At 48.2% G+C, this 21,296-nt stretch overlaps 1 protein-coding gene and 1 long non-coding RNA gene across 12 annotated transcripts; one reads left to right on the top strand and one right to left on the bottom strand.

Moving 5' to 3' along the window:
- Nucleotides 1-460: 460 nt before the first annotated feature.
- Nucleotides 461-19,491, bottom strand: THNSL2 (threonine synthase like 2). Of its 10 annotated transcripts, none has more exons than XM_053976209.1 (12): nucleotides 17,438-19,491; nucleotides 16,565-16,789; nucleotides 15,714-15,908; nucleotides 15,312-15,464; nucleotides 14,405-14,635; nucleotides 13,409-13,557; nucleotides 10,632-10,757; nucleotides 9,574-9,713; nucleotides 9,243-9,451; nucleotides 5,223-5,287; nucleotides 3,874-3,929; nucleotides 3,308-3,773 (listed from the first exon to the last, which is right to left on the bottom strand). In XM_053976209.1, exons 2-12 carry the CDS (start codon nucleotides 16,785-16,787, stop codon nucleotides 3,692-3,694), a joined length of 1,629 nt encoding a protein of 542 aa, XP_053832184.1. In that variant the 5' UTR covers nucleotides 16,788-16,789; nucleotides 17,438-19,491; the 3' UTR covers nucleotides 3,308-3,691. The 10 variants fall into 10 exon arrangements, with proteins under 10 accessions (XP_053832185.1, XP_053832184.1, XP_053832181.1 ...); XM_053976206.1 differs by lacking the exon at nucleotides 17,438-19,491 and adding an exon at nucleotides 16,915-17,291; XM_053976204.1 differs by lacking the exon at nucleotides 17,438-19,491 and adding an exon at nucleotides 16,918-17,291 and having other exon boundaries at nucleotides 16,565-16,792.
- On the top strand, nucleotides 13,185-13,698 carry LOC128806557 (uncharacterized). Of its 2 annotated transcripts, none has more exons than XR_008436865.1 (2): nucleotides 13,185-13,233; nucleotides 13,397-13,698. It is a non-coding gene; the product is annotated as an uncharacterized LOC128806557 (long non-coding RNA). The 2 variants fall into 2 exon arrangements; XR_008436864.1 differs by having other exon boundaries at nucleotides 13,207-13,267.
- Nucleotides 19,492-21,296: the final 1,805 nt, after the last annotated feature.

The raw sequence follows: 21,296 nt of genomic DNA, 5'->3' as shown, positions 1-21,296 counted from the left end.
AATCTCACATGCCCGGGGGATTCTCGGAGCTGCCTCCATGACCTGCGGGCATAGGACCAGCCCAATCCCTCCCTCTCCATTCAGATTGAAGGGTCACCCCCCACAGGGTGTCACAGATGTCCCCAGTGTGCAGCAAGTCCCCTACAGCGTGTGCTGGCAGGGCTGGAGATACCCCAGGGGCAGCAGCACACTTCTCCCTCCATGCAGAAGTATTCTGGGGCGTGCATCTTGCACCAAAAAAAACCTTATGGTTTGTCCTAAATATAACCATGGCAGACTTTGCCAGGCTTCAGCTCCACTTGCATGAAAAACATTTGCAAGGCTTGAACCAGCTCTGGTTTGTCTACCTTCTGCCCCAGGGCCTGAGTGAAAAGGGAGGGTAGAATCCAATAGCATGTTGTGCATAAAAAGATTATGCCAAAGATAACCTTATTGCTAATAATAACCCTGGAATCTATCCTGTGAATAGGCCCTATTGAATGCTTGAACACAGGCATTCCTCGGTGAGGTTTTTCTGCCTACAAATATTTCACTTGAGTCTTTAAATACTAATCAGAATTCAGACGAAGGGGTTTTTATCTTCAAAGTGCTGCAGCAAAAAAAAAAAAAAAAAAATTAAAATTAATTCATTAATCAAGTATAATTAAAGGGTATAAAAGATGCCTTTTTCCAGAGCAGGGAGCCAACCAACGCAGCGTGAAGCCATCGTGGGGACTCCAAGCATCTTTCCCACCGCGAACGTGATTTTCCCGGAGCGGCGCCCGGGCAGTAGCTGTGCTTGTTCCCAGCAGCTCTGCTCAAGCTGTCTTCCTGACATGTGTTAGGCTGTATGTCTGCCACGCAGGAAATAGGGTTTGAAGCTCACAGCCAGGAGCAAAAGCTGAGATTGAAGCTTTAATGAAGCTGGGATTGAGTGGCTAGGGTGGTTCAGTGAAGCAGTAAATGCAAACACATTATCACCTGAGAACTTGCTCCAATTTCACACCAATTAACTAGGAATGAGAGAGGAGGGCTGGGGCTGGCTGCAGAGATGGCTGATAATCCTGTGAATGGGCCGAAATGGCTCGAACGCAGACGCGCTTGTGCCAAAACGAGTTTGTTAGATAACGCCAGTCCCGGTAATTTTGTCTTTGGGAGGGAGCATGTCATTACTGGAGCTGCTTTTATTAGCAAATATTAAAAACATTTGCCGAAATACAGTTGCCCGTGAGGGAAGCAGGGGTGGAAAAAGTAATAAAGCAATAGCTGATTATTTTATTCCTTTGCCAATGCGTCATATCACAGGGGAAGGGAAGGGAAGGGAAAAGGGGAGAGGGAGAAGAGGGATGGGATGTGAAGGATTATTGGGGCAAAGTCGGCAGCTCATGGAGGGGAATATCCCATCCTCGAGGAGCCCCTCAGGATGCTCAGTTCTGGATTTCAGGTGGGTTTGACTTCTAATCCACTGCCAGCAGATGTAGGTCTGAATAGATCCCCAAAACTCACCTTGGCAGCAGCGACGGGGCCCATCCCCTCCCCTCCACCCAGGAGCCAGTTCACCTTCACTGCATTTTAATATTTGAGTAGTTCCAAATTTTTTCCCTGCCATGATCATTTCCATTTTAGGAGTTCAGGTGGAAGAAAGGCAGCACTTTAGGGGAAGTGCTGTTAAATGGGTTTCTATGGATTGAATGCTAAAACCAGTCCCACCCTCGGTGTGCCGGGCCCCACATCACCCCTCCAGTTACTGCAGGTGTCAGTGTCTGGGAGCAACCAGCGAGATCCTCCGGACCCACACCAGCCATGAGACATCCTGCAACCAGGAGGCTGCACTGGAGCAAACTCTTGGATGTAAATGAAATCTTGTTTTCATTTTAAAAAGCGTCAGTCATAAAAAGGTTACTGCAAGTGCAAAGGCAAGAACCAAGAACCTCCTGTTTTGGTGACACAACGGGCTGGAGAAGATCTCAGGAGAAATCCTGTGTTGTGTGGTGAACCCTGGGGAAGGTCTGTGCCCCAAGAGGGGTCCTCAGTGCTGCCCCAGCTCTTCTGTGGTGAGGCAGCATCCAGGAAGTTGTGTTATTCCTGAGAGCTGCCTGCCCTGCCCTCCAGCAGGGAGCTCTAACAAAAATAATTGCAAGAAAGGTGCAAACAGAGGAAAAGCAGTGACTGCAATCCTCTCACTCAATATTGAGTTACTCCAGGCTACGGGAGGCACAGAGATATCTCCCTTTAAAATCAGGAAAGTGTTTTCTCCGGTGATGAATGCTGGATAGCCAGCAAGGGACCAGGACAAACCATAATATACTAAAAACCCAAGTATGGTCCACCCCACTAAGAGCCAAGGAGAGTGCTGGGGCTGGCTGCTGCTCCTCATCTCTAAGCAAGGTGGGCCCTGGATGCTCCTTACCCCACTCTGAGCTTGATTTTCAGCATCCTGCTCACTTCAGGTCCTCATTCCCTTCTGAACAGATGTGGGAAAGAGAAAAAAGCTGCAGCTTAAATGAGCAAGGGTCAGTAACTGCTGAGCCAGGTGCTGGAGGATTCTTTCCCCAGGGCAGGTGGAGTGGGGGGCAGGGAGACACCTTGTTCCAGTTGTTCCAGCCATGGGAAGTGGGGATCTGTGGCATTCCCTGTTTCTGGCATGCAAACCACTCTCCCAAGCAGGAAAAACATTTCCAAGTGGCAGATATCCCATTCCGTACACAACGGTGCTCCCGGGCCCCGGTGCAAATCCACAGGGCTCTTCCTGTCCGTGCTCTCCAGCCTGTAATTATCTTAAAGGCAACAATTAAAACTATTGAAACACATGTGATGGGTTTAGGGAGCATAGCTTGGCTAATCCCCACAAGCATCCCGGAGGAGCGGAAGCGAGCAGCTCCCAGGGTGCTGCTGCTTTGCCGGGCAGGTAGGGACCAAGTGGAGCTGCAGGGCATCAAGCTCAGGGTGAGGAGGTGGCAGCAGCCTGGTCCCCAGGCACTGTGGGACCCCGGGAGCCACCCAGATGGCAGTGACCAGGCTGGGGGAGCTGCAGGAGGGTCCCCCTGCTCCTCACCTCGACCCTTTCCAGGGTCACACAGAAAGTCAGTGACAGAAAGACCCCACCCTCAAAACCTGCTGTTTAAGCTCTGATTGCAAACTTCAATAACAAAATATTTCATCTTCCTTTTCCCATGTCAGTCCAGGACTTAGCACAGTGAGTCCTGCTCCACTCCCTGTGTCAGATACCAAAATAAAGCCATGTTCAGACACAGCTCCTTCTCCCTTTCCCACTTCTTTTACTGCAGCATCATGCTGCTGTTTCATTTCATGAGCAAAAAGTTCTGCAAATACCTGTGATGCTCTGCTTGAGGGGTCCCAAGGGAAGAGAAATGAGATGAATAGTGAGGAATTGCACGAAATATCACTGACCTGTGCTCACCACTTTTTAATTTATTTGTTTTTCAGGAATCATTAGTTTTGCTATTTTTCTGAAAGCATCACCCTCCTGGAGCCACTTTATATTTGATTTTCTGCTCTGCTTTCTTTAAGAATTGGTTTCTAACCTGCCCTAAAAGTGCTGAACCAGCTTTGGGAGCCTGAAAATGCAGGGAACTACAGAACAAAAAAGAGAACACAAACTCTTTGTTCTCAGTATCTCGTGATCTTAAAGTGCTCCGGGTGATCTCAGGGGTGTCAGGGCAAGGACAGAGCCACAGAGGGCAGCTGTTGGCTAGTCTTTTCCAGCCCTCTTGTTCTGCTTTTCATCTCCCCCATAACACCTCCTTTTTTGTGGTATGGTGTTGTAAATATTCCTAGAATTTGCAAAAATTCTACATTTCCTTCTTTTTCCCAAAACCGAAACATAATTTTAACAATTTGGGCTAAAAGCAAGTTATTTTTCCTTTAAAATACCTTTTTTTAAGGCTCTTTTTTTTTTCCAGTTTGTGCTCAAAAGAATCTCGTGTTTGCTGCAAAGAAAAAAAAAAATACTTTGATTCAGTTCAAACAAATTCAAACTCCTTTTTAATTATTTAATTTCTGAATGTTTACTTTTTTCCCCCTGCCTTTTCCATCCCATTTCTCCCCCTTTCTCATTTCTAAAACACAAACAATTGAGAAAAAAATCCCTTCTGAGCCACTTCTGTTGCTGCTGCCACCAACAGCCCCAAAGATGCTCCCAGCCCCATGCTCCCCTCACCAGGGAAGGAGTCTGCAGAGTGTCCCAGACCACTTCTTGTGTTCCCAACTCCCTGTGGATACCTGCCCAGCTCCATCAAAATCACAAGACAGACATTGCCATAGTGTTGAGGGAGACAGAAAAACCCACAGCAAATCCAGCCTTGGGTTGATAGGACCCCAAAAGGGCTGTGGCTGTTTTATGAACTGTGTGAGGAGTTATCAAGGCAGAGGAGCATCACCCTGGCTGACCAAAGTGCTGCACTGCCCCAAATCGAGGATCCTCTCACAGGCAATGTGTCTGTTTTATATTCTCTGTGTATTTATTATACAAGTTCTACACATCTCAGGTTATAAATTACTCAAATGTATAATTAAATGTTTCCATTCACAAAAAAAAAAAAAATATATATGCAGCTGTTGAACACAGAAACTTTTCTCTCATGAGCCATCTCTGACCAAGGCATCCTCTGAGTGAGCTGCATCTTCCCCCAGCACTCTCATAAGCTGCACAGCAGACAGCCATTGTCTTTCCATGTATTTATTGATTAACAGCAGCATTTTAGATAAGTGAAGCCCAGTTGCCTTTAAGGGCAGAAAAAAAATGGGCTTAGGTGTCATTCAGTGTTGTGGGCAAATGGGAAATTTTATTTGGTGGTTGCTTTCCATCACGTGAGCATCTGACATTTTATTTGTATTTCTGGAGGGCTTTAGTCTGTTTTAAGCTGGGAAAGGGATAGGGGGTAGGGCTGGTGGGAGTTCCAGTTTCCCTGAGCAGCATGCCCTGAGTTGGGAGATTAAAAATGACCAGAGGAGCACCACAGGGATGGGGATTTACAGCAGTGTCTGGTTTTTCACAGCAAGAGTGAAAAAAGCTGAGGAAAGCAAGAAACAAGTGAGAGGGATGGAATCATATCTCCAGCTACTCAGATCAAAATGTTCACAAGACAACAAGTTTCTTCTGGGCATGATGAATGAATCAGGAGGATGTTCAGCAGCCTGTGCAGCCCAGAGATCAAACAAAGTGATCTCCTCTGTCTTTTAAATGTATGAAGCTGAAAGATCTTAAGGGCAAATAAACTTACTTTGATTGCAGGGCTGAGATCTTGGAAGTCACATTCCTTTAATTTCCTTGAGCTGGTTGCCTTCCCTGTGAAGGACATGCACAGGGTAGTGAGTTTTCAATGGAAACTGGTTTTGCCTCATTTTCCACTTCTCTCCTGTTACAAGGAAAGAAGTGCAGTGCTCCAGAGGCCTACCTGCCTCTTTCTATGTAGACAGAAAGGGCTGGGTGTCTGTTTTTAATTACAGCCTGAAAGAACTGCATTTAAAAGACAACAGAAAGCTATTTAATTAATACTTATCATTAGCACACATAGGAATGCCTAGCAGCAAATTGCAACAACAAAGCAATTCCTTTTTATTTTTTTTTCCTTACACTTTGGATAAATTCAAAAAAATAAGAGCAAACAAATCATTTGCACCACATTTGAGATGACATTTTACAGAGTGAGAGTAGTGGGAGTGTAGGTATCACCCTAGGAGAGCACAGATGTCTGAGCAGCCTTCTCCATCTCCAGTTTTTCAATCTCCAGCTCTCTTGGCCAAGAAGCTTATCTTCATCCATCCATCTATCTACCCTTCTATCTCAGCATTTACACTGGGCTCATCCCCATGTCTGAGCGCCTACTTGTCTTCATACCTGTCCATAAATTACATGGGGCCCCCAGGGCATTATAAATAATAATTCAGCTCCCAAACCTTCAGAACACTGTTTTAAAGCATTGGCTTATAATTCACCATGTTGTGGGCTCCTCCCAGCTCATAAATGGAGTAGAAGGACGTGACAGCCCAGTCAGTGGAGTAATTGCCCAAAGATCAATTCATTGGGTGGCCACAAGCTGGAAGATGGGGATGGACATTGTGACAAAGCACAGGGGAAGGCTGGACTGCTCTGCTCATGGGAAAGAGACTCCTCACCCACAGCTCCTTCGGGATTTTATATTCCTCTCAATTTTATCTCAGCCAGAGCAGCAGTCAGCATCATTCCATGTCCCCCTTTAGCGAACAGATCTCTTAATGGCACTCTTAATGATTGGAGTATATCAGAATGGAGTATATCAGTATATCAGATTGGAGTATATATTCAAAATATCTTTCTGAACCACAGCATGGCTCTGCTGGCAGATGAAGTCCCCATGGGGCACAGAGGCAGATGGCTTAGAGGGAAGACCCCACATGTAGTCCAACAGACCCCAAACCACACCAGGACAGGCACCCCAATCCCTTGTGGGACACGCCAACTACAAGTGAATTTGGCTCAGGACAGCAAGTTGCTTTGGTACATGTGAGGTATTGAGTAGAAACTCCAGCTGAGCTATGACTATTCCTCTATTTCAACACACTGCACCTCCATCCCAAGACATTACTTTCTCCTTGAGGTAGGAGTTGGGAACAAGTCCCAGCCATGTCCCTCAGTGGGGGAACACAGTGTCCCCATGGAGTATTGTCAGCGGTTTGTGGGCTTCACTATCTCCTGGATGACCTGTCAGACGTGCTTGGGGTCAGGGACCTGAAACTGGAATTTTTGCTGGAGAAAAGCAAGAGCAGTTGATGGATGAGATCAATTATTTGACAAGCCTGTCCTGGGTTTGTGGTCAGCTCTTGAGTGTGCAGGACTAAAATACCATTAACCCCAGGAACATGTGAAGCTGCCAGAGCCTGCAGCCACCCATCAGTGTTGGGTGAGGAGGTACCACTTTTTGTGTGACTTTCCTCCCTCCATTTTCCATCTTTCCACCAAACCAGGCTGATCTTCCCTCTCAGCCAAAGACCCAAGGATGAGCGAGCAGAGCCCCAAGCACCAGTTCTGGGGACAGAGTGGGAGCTCCCAGTGTGAGAGTGGCCATGGATGCCATGGTCCCTGAGCAGGTGGTGGGACAAAGCATGCCCATGGGGCCAGGTTCATTCCCACATCCCAGGCACTGGGCTGGCACACGTGGCTGTGCATTGCCCTCTGTGGGAGCACAGCCCCCCTGCAAGCCAAGCCTGTCTTGCTCCCTCTGCCTTGGCTCCAGGCATGGAACAGGCTTTTCCTGCTGTTCTTCTGCTCCAGAGATCTCAGAGAGAGTTTCATAGTGTCCTACCCTAAAAAAAGTCTGATTTGGGCTGGGGGAGACGTAACATCCTCACCCCAGAAGGGTATCCTCAGGGATGGTTGAGAATTAAACACCTTTTCACCCTGCAATGAGGCTGGACCCTTTACTCATCTTACTGCTTGAGGGGATGGGAGTATGGAATGTATTCGTCATGCTTTCTGCTTGCAAAACACACCAGGATTTTGGCAGGCTGCAAGTCCAGCTCCACTCACAGTGCTCCCCAGTGAGGGGTTGGGGTCTTGCCAGCCAGGTTTGCAACCTGTCACTTGGGTGCAGAACTGGGTGCAATTTCGGGCCTCTCCCCTCTCACAGGGTGTCTTGAGATATGATTAAGAGCTAAATTGCAACTGGGCCTGGCTGAGAACAGCAAGATTTGGGGAGGCAGCTGTTAAGGGCAGTGGGGTCCAATGAGCATAACATCTGCATCAATGAAAGGGGAAGCTGATCATGGGGGTCAAAAGGGATCAAGAAGTTTCTTATTGCCACCCCCAGAGACGTCCTGAACCACCCCCAGTGCAAAGTCATGCTTTGGGGAAGGGTTATTCGTGAGGATGAAGGTGCTGCTTAAATAAGAGGTATTTTGCTGGTTTGGCTCTTCAAGAAGGGTGAATGATGGCTTCATGAAAAATCATTCCTGGACCCCACCTCCCAGCTGCTCAATCCATGTAAGTAGAGCTGTTAGCATCAAAAACATCCAAGTGCTGTGGTTTTTATATCATTTTCAGCTAAGCTGTTTCCCTCATCCCCGTTAATTGGGATGGGGCAGCCTCAGCCCCCACCCTGGAGGAGGCACAGGTCCCTCCTCTCCTGCAGGGTTTCGGTGGGATGGAAGGAGGTGGCACAGAGCCAGCTGTGCCAGAGGGAGCCAAGGAAAAGGCTGCCTGGGTGCCAGCAAGGCAGCTTGCAGCCCAGGCCAAGCTTCCCACTCTTCCCGCACATTCTGCAACATCCCAAGCTGAATCACTTCACAGAACTTACTTTTAGCCTGTTAAATGCCACTAAACCTTCAAATTAATCCTCCCATTACAGGACTTCCTTTGATGTCAAAGGGGGAATTTTTTTTTTTGATGGCAAAGGGGGATTTTTCCCCCTGGTATAATTATTTCTATTTTTCTTCCCCCTTTTTTAGGCACAAGAGATTCCTGCCAGATGCATGACTTGTGGAGGCAGCTCCCACACAAGGTATTTATGTATTTATATGTATATGATGAGAACGTTGTATTGAAAGACCTTAAGTTTCAGGCAGAAGATAAAGGGAATTTCCCATTTCCTACTTGCTACAGTGGAAGTTGCCTGGGAAGAGTCTGAAGGAGGACTAGGACCCAAAAGCTGTGAGATACAGCACTGGAAAGTAGCTCTTTAAGATAAACTTGTCCAGGGAAAACAGCTAAATTTTTAACTGGAAATCTGCTATTTAACACTATCAGAGAGCAAGTTTCAATGCCTGAGAACAATCCCTGGCACTACTTAAATTACAAGGATGGGTAAAGCGGATCCACTCCACTCTTTTATGTGTTTCCTACTGAGCATCTTGGGTGCTATTGGGATTGCTGGGCTGAACATCCCGGCACAGAGCCAGAATCACTGGATAATGCTCAAGAAGCAGGCAGCTGTGAGTAGTGCTATGACAGCTTTCTGTAACAGCCAGTAATGATGGAATGGCCAGGTTTACTCAGAGTTTTAATCAGTTTTTCTGATTTATTAGGAAAAAGGGATACAATTGCAGTGCTCTTTACTGAAAATGTTATGAAATTGCCCATATAATTGAACTCTTTACTGAAAATGTTATGAGATAGTCCAATTACACAGGGAAGGGAATTCTTGCATGGAGACTCCCAGCATAAGACAGGGCTTTTCTGGGAGTGGAGAATGAGCCCTGGGAGGCATTGTCCAGCTGTGCCCAGTAGTCAGGTCTGTATGACTACCTGCCCTGGGGTAGCGACTGACCCGTCTGTGCCTCCCACTGCTGTGCCACAGCTTCAATCCGGCCCCGGAGCACCTGTGCCCAGTGCTGTCCCCGCTCCAGGGGAGTGGACCTGGTCTCCATTGCTGTCAGAGCAGTGATTTCAGGGGGGATCTGGGGAACCAGGCCAGCTCGGAGAAGGGCATCCTGAAATTTGGCTGCAGAGGCTGGAGCCAAGCAACACCGGGGGATGCTGGAAAGGAAAGACAAGCAAAGAAAACTTATGGTGTAAGCGAGCTGGGGCTGGAGATGCTGCAGGAGCAAGGGGATAGTCATGGTCCAATCCCTAATGCTCCTGACCATGGCTCTCCCTACCTGTGTGGCCATGAGTAGTGGTAGTGAGCAGCCACGGCAGAGTGGGGGCACAGCAGGTACTGGTTCTCCTCCCAGCAGCGCCGCATGGCTCCCACAATGTCCTGGTCAGAGGCTGAGCACGATCCCAGGGTCTCTGAGACCTGTGGGGGAACAGGGAGGTTTGCACAGGGCACCACCACCCAATGTGTTGTTCCCAGCTGGCTTTGTGCCACAGGCACTCAGCAAAGCATGTGGAAATGGAGATGGAGGATGGGTTCCTTCAGAGACTGAAGGAAAAGGGGTTGCTGATGCAGCTTGGGGATGAGGCACTGCTGGAATAAACCACAGGGATGGAGAGTGGCAGGGGGTTTCTGTCCACAGGTGCTGTGAGTGTGGATGGGCAGGAGCCAGGACTCAGCTCCTCACCTCTGCACTGCTATTTCCATACTCTTAGGGAGTTTCTGAGGACTTGTACATCTCAGTGTAACAGCTCTTCTTGCTTTTAATAATAAAATTGTTCAGTATTTATCTTTCTGCAGCACAAGCAGGAGTGGGCACTGGGCAAAGGCTGCTCTCTGATGGAGAGCACGTCGCAAATTGGACAGGAAAAGGCAGGATTTTGTACCTGGCCCTCTTACAACTCAAATGTTTGGTTTTCTCTTTTATGTCTCTCTGTTTTGTGTTTGTGCTCCCCTTTGCTGTAACAGCAAGGCTGAATTGCACCAAATTCAGCAGACCCACCCCCAAACACCCAATTTGTGCCAGCATCCACTGTATGATGCCTCAGTGCATGGCCAAGGATAGGCCAATTTCATATGCTACCTAAATAACTGCAGGTAATTTTAAAGTTACTTTTGTGATGAAGAAAGAGCATTCTTAAAAAAAAAAAAAATAAGGGGTTTTTAGTATCTCCATGCACACATATTGATATAAAAATGTTCTGGAGCCACACTTAAATTTTTGGTTGCATACTCTCCACTATGATTTTTTTTTATTCTGAAAATGAATTGGAAATACCTGGTAGCAATAATCTTACACACACACACAGAGGCACAGTGTTGTATGGATGAGGAACTGACCTTTCTGTGCAAATCCTCTGGCAGCTTCAGCCTTTTTGAGATGTTGAATTGCTCCATCAGAGTTTTTATGAGGCAGCTGTCAGAGCCCGAGAGCAGCCAGAGGATTCTCTCCATGTTGTAAGGCTCCTGGATAACAAGGCAAGAGCTGAGGAAATTCAAACAAGGGGTGAAGCATCCTTGTGGATTCTCTGATGTCTCATTAGGGCTGAGGTCCTACCACTGTGTTTTTCTTCGTGGAAGCCAGGGTGGGCTTTTTGTCTTCCCTTTGCTCACCTACATCCCAAGACAAGTCTTTGGGAACACAATGTCTTTTGAACCTCTGACCTGTCAGAGCAGTCTGACAGTGACCATCAGATTAAAACAGAAAATGAAGGGATGGCTGATGAATCAACAGCTTGACCACATCTGTACCATCACTGCGAGGAGCCCAGGCTAATAACACACTGTGTATTGGAGAACCAGAAATATCCAGCTGTTTACTCAGTGTTGCAGATGCTGCTGTGAGTCACCCAGCTCCTGCGTGACTTAATGAGACACCCAGCTCCCTGCAGGGCTGGCTGATAATCTCCATGAATTTATAGGGCACATATAGGGCCCCACTGGCCTGTATGGCTGTGTAGCAATCAGCATTGCAACACTGCAGCAGAACTCTGTGCAAGACTATACAGGAGGGTCCCAAACCAATTTCTCTGCCCTGCCTCATTCCTGCACGTTGACAAGCACCAAGAAATATTCATCCAGCTGGTCTGGCTGAGATACCTTGTAGGGACAGATAGGACAAGGGCACCAATTTACAGAGTCCTCATCTCACCTCCTGGGCTCAAGTGTTGGGTTTGGATAAACTCTTCATAACTTTTAGCAGCTGACAGTGCCTGTGACCTTTTGTCACTCCATCGTGTCCTACCTTGTTGAGTCATCAGGACTTACTCAGCCTTTTGTGTCCTTATCTGGGTGTCCTATGGGCTCAGTTCTGTTCTTCATCTTCCCACCATCATCTCCCAGAGCCTGCAGCCTCTAATCTTCAGTCTAGTCTGGGTGTAGCCTGCCCTTTGCTCTAGGCTGTCCCCTGTCTTAGGCTGTCCTAAGAAGATACAGGTCAGCATGCCTGGACTTCCATGACCTGCTCCTGAAGGTGCCTCCAACACTTTGCTCCTGACACCCTTTCTCCTGTCCTTCTTTCTGCTGTTCCCACATCCTTCCCACATTCTTCCCACATTTCCCCTTCACCCTCCATTCCCACCAGTCTTGTGGTTTCCATTACAGAACACTATGTTGACACTAGTAAGTTGAAGTGGGCCAGGGCACTGATGCAAGTACCAGCCTCACCATCTAAGTAAGGCTTTTGCTTCTGTCCCAGACCATCAGAGATCTCCAGGAGAAGGTTGGGGCCCAGGTCATGGAGGGGAGAAAGTTTTGGAGTGTGGATATGAGCTCTGTGGTTCTCCCTGACCTCAGGGACAAAGAACAGCCCCTGCCTGGCTGCAAAGACACAGCGTCTGCTGGGATTGTCCTGGGATTGCTCCTTGCAAGGTTCATCCACACCAGACTTTCTGCTTCACCTTCAACTCTTCAGGCAGCATCTAACAGGAAACTTTTCTCTGCCTTATTTTAGTCTGCAGAAGCAGCAACCTAAAGAGGCTGTGCACCCTCCATCTTTGAAGGTCTCCAGCACCCAAATGGATGAAGCCCTGAGCAATCCCACCTGACCTGAAGGCTGAACCTGCTATAAACAAGTCCTAACCAGAGACCTCCTGAATTCCCCTCCAGAACAAATGTTCTCTTTAGCTACAGAAATATTTGCATGGATGCTTCAGATGTGAGCTGAACAATGGCATCCCATGCAACCATGGAGAGGAATGTGCAGAGGGATTCACTCATCCAGCTCCTCAGGAATCTCAGGAAATCTCCTCATCTGTCTCTGCCCCCAAGATCCCAAAGTCAGCATTTGCTGACCAGTGCTACTGAAGGGAGATTGGCTGAGAGAGAAGCCCAGTTACCCCTGGAGCTCTGAGAAGCCCCACAAGTTACTGGCTCAGGAGGAAAGCCAAGCTGCAGAGCACAGCCTGGTGATAGGGGCATAAGGACTTAGTGACTGCAACGTATGGCAGTCCCTCCAGACTCCCAGGTCCTCCCAGTGTGTTTGAACAGCTTTCAGAAAATCCCGGTAGCTTAAGGCCATAGAGCTACAACCCCAAGGGTTTCCCACTTTGATCACTTGCTTGGAAGCAGATCTGATCCCTGGGGATCCCAGGATGGGAATGAAAGGGGAGGTATGTGCTTCCAGGTGTTTGGTTTCTGTACTTCCATGACTTTTCTTTCCAAGGCCTTTCCCTGCCTGCTGGGACTTGTTTTGCTCTGAGCAAGCTGCAGGCAGCCATGAACAAGGCATTTCTTCTGGACTTCTCTACTCCTTCCTAGTCTTTCCTCTTGCTCTTTGTGGAGCTTTTCAGAAGCATCAACAAAACCCTTGTGACATGATGGCATGTTTAGTTCTCTAGCTGCCACATGTTGTGGAAATGTCCCTGTCTTGCTAAGCTTGCACAGAATGATCCCCAGAAACCCAGCACTCAACAAAAAAGAACAGGAAGTCAAGCCCTGAAAAGTGAGGGAGGAGTTTGATCTATCTCAGCTCAGCAGTCTGTATCATAAATGGTCAATATGAGTCACACCTCCTAATGCATCGAGTGGCAGAATTTTACAGGTAGAACAGAGTACAAAATTTAAAAAAAACCCAGCAAAATCTTCTATTTTTGTATTTTGGCCAGCTCACTACATACCTGGATATCCATGGCTGATGCTAACGTAGCCTTCACGCTCTCTGCCAGTGAGAAATCTCCATGTTGAACAGTCCTATGAACGATGTCATTGCTGTTCACCACAGTAATAAGTCGAATTGGGAGACCCATTTTCTGGGCAATACAGCCAGCTAGGGAAAAGAAGTGAAAAAAATGTATAAGTGCTTGATGAAGAAACATTTGAAGGAGATTTAGCAAAGAAGTCATTGTACAAATTGATTGAGCATCTAGTTCGGAAGCAGACAAAAATTATATTCCCTTGTGGACTCTGAGATATCTGACTTCAGTGGTTTGGTAGAGTACAGATTATAAAATCCAGGGATGCAACGCTCCACCTGCCATTGAACACAGACCCTTGCTCATCTCCACTTTTGCTGGTGGATAGGCAGGGGACAGAGAGTTCAGGCAGCTGACAGCAAACAGGTGAGATGAAGATTTTGGGCTTTTGCCTCTCTGATGGCAGTCTGGAAGAGGAGTGAATATGTAAAATCCTTTATTGCTTTCATAAGATAGTTTTACACCTATTTTGGGACTGAGGCAATCAAGGACTCTCATTTAGAAGGTCAGATTATGCAATTAAGAGTGGTTCTCCTGACCAGGCATTACCATGCAAACCAGTGAGGACCAGGCAGGACTCCACACCTCTGTTAATGTCTCACTTAAGAAATCAGAGCCACAGCATTTTCCCTCCTTTCTGCATCAAACACATTCTGTCCTCTCCTAATGTGCCCACCCTCAAGATAGTTACAGTCATCATCAAAGGGTGGTTTGGGTTTTTCTGCACCTTGCAAATCATCAGTGACACCTAAATTGAGTAATAACCATACATGAGTAATAAAATATAAGTGGTTCTGAAGAAATCCTACCAGAGAGTGGGTGTTTTAATAAACAGCAATACCCAGTATCTGCAAAGTGCTTTTGGTCCATAGATCAGAGCATTCTCTCTCTCTTATCTAACCCATCTCTTTTTCCCTTTACCCGTGATATTTCCTCCTCCTCCCGTTGGCACAACAATTTCCACCATTGGCAGCTGGGTGGTATCCAGGGATGGGGTGCACTGAAAGTAAGCATAGAAGAAGTGGGCAATCTGCACCATAATCCTGGACCAATTGACAGAATTCAAACTCATCAGGTTGTATTTTCCAGCAAAATCGACATCAGCAAACAGTTCCTTGATCGGCTCATCGATTTCATCGCTGTTCCCATGAGCTGTCAAAAGGAGAAAGGAAAGATTAGATCTGCCAGCAGCAGTGCATCAGGCACGAGGTGTTTCTGCTCAGAAATAGGGTTGGTCTCAAGCCTTGGGTTTGCTGTGGCCAGGAGTTGCCCATCTGCCCTGGGGGCTGTGTGAACCAGGGCTTGAGTGGCACCCTGTGGATGTCAGGTGGTTTCTGACACAGCACTCTGGGCTCTTGCTTCTACCAAATATAAACTCGCCAGGAAGGCAAATGCTGCATCCCCTTGTGAGATGCCAAGGTGAGACCAGGCTGAGCAGAGGAGTTCATGGGAACTCAAGCAGCTCAAGCACCCAGTGGTAATGCCAATCCACTGGGATGGCACGGTGGTAGGAGGTGGACCACCCATAAAGGCAAGAGAACAGAGGGAAGGCGTGGCTCCAGATCCTTTTAGTGACAAAAAACAGTGCTGAATTTAGTTCAGCCAAACACCAACCACCTGCATGGAGGCTTGGACCAACCACTGCTTGGCTGTCAACCTGGGGATGTTGTCTCCTGTTAGCCAGATGTCTGGGCATGGTGATAGCAATGACCCAGCTGGCTGCAGCTGCTAAAGCTGCAAACCCCACTGAGCAGCCCCTCAGACTTTTAGGGTCAAGGTTTTGACACAGCAGAGCCATAAAGTGGACAGTCCCAACAGCAGTGCCAACCAGCAAAGACATGGACGTTGTCTTCAATGACAGTGGTCATCTGTAGTTCCTGTATCTGGGTGCAGAACCCCTTGGGCAGCAGAACAAAGATGTCCACATTCTTCTGCCCTCTCACACTCTCAATGGCCGAGCTCCCCGTGTCCCCTGAAGTCCCTGTTTCAAAGTGAGGAAGCACCAAGAAAAGCAAAAAATTGCTGTGTCAATCAAACCTGCATCACTGCACTTTAAGAAAAAGATGCAGAGATGCTCCATGAGATGTTTTTGGCCAGAGCAGCCACCTTGGCATTGCCTGGAGATTATGAGGCAATACCATCCTGGGGCATCTTTGGGGAAGGCTGTAGGATGATAGGTCTCAAGGTAAAGGCCTGCCCAAGAACCTTACCTCCAAGGAGTCATACTCACCCACCAGAATATTGACATGCTTCTTCTTTTTCTCCAAGAAATACTGTAAAAACTGTCCTGTGCAGGACAAGGACAGGTCCTTAAATGCATACGTAACACCATGCCAGAGCTCCAAAATGTTCAGCCCATCTTTCAGCCTGGACAGATGCACGACATTCTTGTGTCTGAATCTGCTGAAGGCCCTGTCGATCAGCTCTAGAGGAAAAATGGTTAAATGGCCTGTTAAATTAAAGGAGTGTTTTTCTGACCCATGGATTCCTGCATGTGTGCTCTTTGTGCTCCTGGGTACCTTTCTGCACAAGCAAAGGCTCTCAGTTGCTGGTGCAGTGACAGATACCCAACAAGTTATTCGTGGTTATTAGGAATGAACCAGCCCAGCTTCATGCTGTTTGACAGCTCTGTGCTAAGTAATCCCAGGGGACATGCTACACAATCAGAAAACTATATTAAAACATAAAATACAGGAAACTCGAGTTTTATACCAACATGCCATTGAGACAGAGGTTGCAGCTGCCCTCTGGTGGAAAAGATAGCTCATAAGTGTTAAAAACATTAAAAACCACATGTCAAGGCAAGTGTGAAGCAGCAGAAAGCCCTATAGGGAGCCCCACAGTGAGCAGGGCCACAACATCAGCTTCTGTCACCAGAACCCGTTTTTTACACAGGGGACACCTTTTGTACTAGTGCCAGCAAGGTGACAGAGGAGAGCAGGCTACAGAAAGGAGCAGGCAACGTGCAGCAGGCTCCTTCTCTTGGGGGCTGTGAAGAGGATGGGGGAAAGGCAGGCAGATGAATGCAGACCCCCCAAACCCTCGTGCACGTCCCCGCGAGCAGCTCCCCGCTCAGCTCACCATTGAGCACGTTCCGTGGGACCAGCCTGGCCGGGACGAAGAGGGAGCACAGCTCCTTCACCAGCTCAGGGTAGGACAGGCTGCTCCACCTCTGCAGGGTGCCCCTGTCCAGCGAGGGGATGTGCTGGGGCATGAAGAGGCCCCCATCGGGTGCATAGCCAGAGAAAAGGGCTCCCTCGAAGTCCACGGCCCTCGTGCCTCCCCGTGTGCTGATGTACTCCATGGCTGCTGGGGAGGCACCGCAATCACTGCCAGCAACCCAAAGCACCCCCGCACCAGGAACAGGCCCTCATCCCAAAACAACTCCAGAACCTCCCCCGTGAGCACACAGAGCTCCCCAGAGAACAAACCACCTCCTCCCACAGGAAGCTGGAGCAGCCAGGGTCAGTGCAGGACACTCGGCATTTTGCAGGAGGGTGGAAAGGCTGCCTGGGATTTGTGCCAAGCTTGGAGCCTCCCTGTCCCGCTTTCCCTGCACCCTGCCCGGGGAGACACTTCCCGCCTGAGGAAAAGCCCTGACGGCGCAGAAGTCGCTGCAGAAGCACGTCATGAACCTTTGCGGGCTGTTTGCAAAAGCTGGAGCTTTCAATTAAAAAATAAATCACTACGTTTTCAGAGCAGGCTGATTTTGTTCAAAGGGGTTAAACTAAGGACAGGATTTGACGCAGCGCAGGAAGGGCTGAGCTAAATGCTCCGGACTGGCGCAAATCCCGCCGAGCGGCCGCCGGGACGGGCCTTGAGCTGTGCCCGCCTCAGGCCCTTGGGCAGCGCTGCAGCCCCCTCAGCGCGGCTCAGCTCGGCGGGGAAGTGCCCAGAGAAGCTGCGGCCACCGCTCCCAGCCCGGCCACCCTTTGCGCTTGTGCTCACGGAAACCTTGTCCCCAGTGCCGCCCGCCGGTGTTCCCGCTGCCGGCAGAGACGGCCCGCGGCAAGCCTGGGAATGGGAATATGCGGGAGAGACGGAGCTCAGCTGCTTCTGCCGGTGCCAGGAGTCCGGACAAGGGGCAGCAGGTGCGGGCTGCAGCTAGGGGGAAATCTGGTTAAACATTAGGAGACAGCTTTTAACCTGAGAGTGATCGGGCACAGGGCACGGAGACCTTGTGGTCTCTTGTATAACCCTGGAGACATTCCGACTTCAAGTGGGGAAACACGGAGAGACCTGATTAAAGCGTGAGTTTGGACTTAAATTTGAGATTGAAGCTGCTTAAAGGAGGATTTGGGTCAGGAAACCCCAGAAGTCCCTTGCAAGCACAATCAGTCTGGAATTCAGCTCTGCTCAGCCTCCCAACAGCCCTGTCACATCAACGGGGAAACTGAGGCACAGGAGAGAGAGGAGACATGGAAGAGGTTGTGCAAAAAAAATCCACATCTTCAAAGGGAAGGGCTGTGCATCCCTTTGCTGCTATTTATTTTAATATAATTAGCATTTTTTGAAGGGCAAGGTCAGCACAGGACCGGTGGCTGCACAAACCCAGGACGCAGCTCAGTGCTGGAGAAAGCAAAAGGACTTCAGGCCAGGCAGGCAGGAGCAGAGGTACAAAGGATGGCTGATAACAGCCTGCTATGAGCCATGGAGCCCACATCTGCAGCAAGGGACATACCACTTGCCAAAGCACTGGAGTCTGACTCTAAATACATTGCCTCTCTCTCTTTATTCTTATGGTTCTAACTGGAGCAATGAGACAAATTTCTGATAGACAGTGGTCCAGTCACTGCCCTGGGCAGTGGTGTGGAAAAAGACTTTTCTGCACCCAACATCCCAAAAGACTCTTTCTGCAGGCTCTTTAGGTAGAGGCAGTAGGTAAATTGCAGGCTCTGGACAGAGCTGCTTTTGATGGTATTGCTCAAGGTTGAACAGGGCAGCTGTAGCAGAGCAGGAAGCAAACAGAAGTGTTTTAATAACACATCTGAGCTCAAACAGTGGGCCAGAGCAGAGCACACCTCTAGGAAATCAGCTAGGAAGGGAGCTACTTATCTATAATTATATAAATTATATCACCAACCAGCCTGCATCTCCCCACCATCTCTGTGCTCAGTATTCCTCATGACATTGCAAAGATGAAGCCTGAGCCACCCAAACCTGCTGTGGCCCCACAGTCCTCCCTGTACCTGTAGTCACCATGTCCTCCTGTCACACTGGCATGCAGTGGGGTGCTCACCCTGTAATGGAGATCTGTCCCCATTCCAAATGTGGATCCACGCCTTTTCAGAAGGTTCTGTATAAAACAGCAAGGCTGGACCTTGTTCTTCAGGGATTGGTCCTAAATTGATGGTGAAACCTCCCCATCACCATCCCTGGAGTCACTGGAAGCTCCCAGTGATGATTTGTTTGGATGCTGAGGGGAGTGGCTGATATCTCCAAAACAGTGTCAGCTCCTCAACATGCTCCAGTGGTAGCTGACACAAAAAACTGCAAGTAGTATCTCTGGACAAAACACTGAAATATTAGAAATAAAAGAAATAGCAAAAGCTGCAGGATATGTGATTTGCCTCCTCTATTCTAACCTCTCCCCTTCCCCATGATGGTGTGCCAACGTGAATTCAGGATTTTCCTTCCTTGCCCATGCAGTGGCAGAGCACACTTTGAGCTCAGCTCAGATTCAGGCTAGAGCAAGGACAGGATCAAATCCATAGGCAGAACTGCACAAGCTGATAGTTTTTATTACAAGCTGCACAAGCTGATAGTTTTAGTGCAAGTATTTAATATCACCAATGTACATCTTTGCAAGAGTCACCCAGCACACTTCAATGAGACCTCACCTATTCCCACCAGCATGGGACCTTACACCTCTGGGCACTCACTTACCCTATGTCTAACTCTTTTAATGTGTGTTTTAACTATGTGAAATCACTTCATTAATGCATCCAAATTTTTTTTCCAAGTGAAGAGCTTAAAATGAGATTGATGATTCCTTCAGTATTACATCTCTCTGGGATGCAGGAGCCCTGCAAAAAAAAGAAAAAAAAAAAAATTACACCAGGATAGGATACCTGCTGCTCTGTATCTACAAAGAGGCTGTTGCCACAGGCCTATCCATGGCCTGGGTCTGTCAGCAGTGATAACCCTCATTAACAAGGTCGGTGGTTAATGCTGGGGTGCAGGGACTGCTGATGTGGCACAGGTGAGCAGAGAACACAGCCTGGGACACAAACCAGGATGACACTGCCATTTACTTGGAGAGGTTTTCCCATGCTCAGCCCTACTTCATTTCCATGAACTCAAGTTTACAGTGGCATTTCATCTTGGGTGGAGCTCTGAGCAACCTGGTCTAGTGAAAGGTGTCCCTGCCCATGGCAGGGGAGTTGGAACCAGATGATCTTAAAGGTCCCTTCCAACCTGAACCATTCTGTGATTCCATTATTCATTCTATGATTCTTTAATATTATTTTGAATTTTTAAGAGGGGAAGAGTGTGTCCATGCTGCCTGTCAGGACTCATCCACTGCAGCAACAGATGAAGAGCTGAAAAATGTAATAGCCTCTAATTAACCTGGTCTTACTCACTGCCTCCATATTCCTGCTGGGATTTGCAATTCTACTTTGGACCTTGCCCATTCCTGAGCAGTTTGTGGTCTCTGGACTCATATGTCAGGAATCACCTGTATTTGCAAACCCCAGGTAAAGCTGCTGTCAGACTTTACCTTTTTCTTTTTTTTTTTTTTATTTTTTATTTTTTGGAATGCATCATTTTTCATCCATCCAGGGGAATTTCCTCAACCTCTCCACCTTCCAAAGGCATCCCAAAGCGTGATGAGGACTGAGAAAGCATAAAGACATGTATAACAGCAACAATTCAATTTTTTCCTGCACAAATCCCCCTAAAGTAGCATGTCTCAGCCCCAAACGTTGCAGCACTCAAAGACAAGCCCAGCAAAACTCTCAGCTTCGTGTTTGCTGAGCAGCTTTTCCGTCCTCTCCAGCAAAGTGTGCCCCTCTAGATGTCCCAAGCACAAGAGGCACGTTGGGTCGGGGTTCCCGGCCCATTTTCCCGGCAGAGCATCCCCAGGAGCGCTGTGGACCAGCGGCTCTGCCGGAGCCACCGGTGAATCCCAAGTCACTAGATGGCGGCAGTGCCTTGTGTCCAGGATCCTGGAGGCGATGCACATCCCTTTCCCTGATCCCATCCAGCCTTTCCCACCCTCGCACAGGTCCCTCCACCCTTCGCGTTACGGACGCTATCCCAACAAAAGCCGGGAAACACCTCTCCAAAGTTTTGGAGCTGAGAAAAAGGAAGCACGGGCGGTGTCCTGCGGCAGGAGGGTTGGATACAAAGCTGATGCAAGAGCTCATCGGGGTGGGAAGGAGGTTCTTCATGTTCACCTATCCCCAGAGGATTCAATCCTGGGATTTTATTACCTTCTTTTCAGCAAGATCTCTCCTGTCCCCAGTGAGACATTCAGAAAAGGACAAACAGAAAAAACCCCAACTCTCATCCAGGTCCAAAAAGCACCACATTTAATAAAAAAACATGTAACCCTGAGCAGAACAAAAATATCCCCATTACTCCCAGTCCTGTCTCTGCCCACAAGTTGTCTGGGGTCTGAAAACCACATTCAAACAAAAGCTTTCATATATAAGTGACCCAGACAACACCAGGCAGGTCCAGAAAGCTAGTGACCAGTGTGGGATTTTGCAATGCCATTTACTGCCCTGTACAGAGTATCTCCTAGTGGGAAGTGTGTTATGTTGAGAAAATTTACAGGAGCATATCACTGGGGGTTCTTGAAGTTATG

This window comes from Vidua macroura, chromosome 4 (assembly GCF_024509145.1).
Source record: "Vidua macroura isolate BioBank_ID:100142 chromosome 4, ASM2450914v1, whole genome shotgun sequence".
Classification (NCBI taxonomy): Eukaryota; Metazoa; Chordata; class Aves; order Passeriformes; family Viduidae; genus Vidua; species Vidua macroura.
Note: the sequence above shows the minus strand (reverse complement) of the source record. Positions and strands in the feature narration are given on the sequence as shown.

Coding starts and splice junctions, on each gene's coding strand:
- THNSL2 (XM_053976209.1), bottom strand. CDS start 16,787: ATGGAGTACATCAGCACACGGGGAGGCACGAGGGCCGTGGACTTCGAG. Junction 15,465..15,713: donor GCATGTCAATATTCTGGTGG/GTGAGTATGACT, acceptor ACTTTGAAACAG/GGACTTCAGGGGACACGGGG. Junction 3,774..3,873: donor AAAAAGAGCCTTAAAAAAAG/GTATTTTAAAGG, acceptor TGCAAATTCTAG/GAATATTTACAACACCATAC.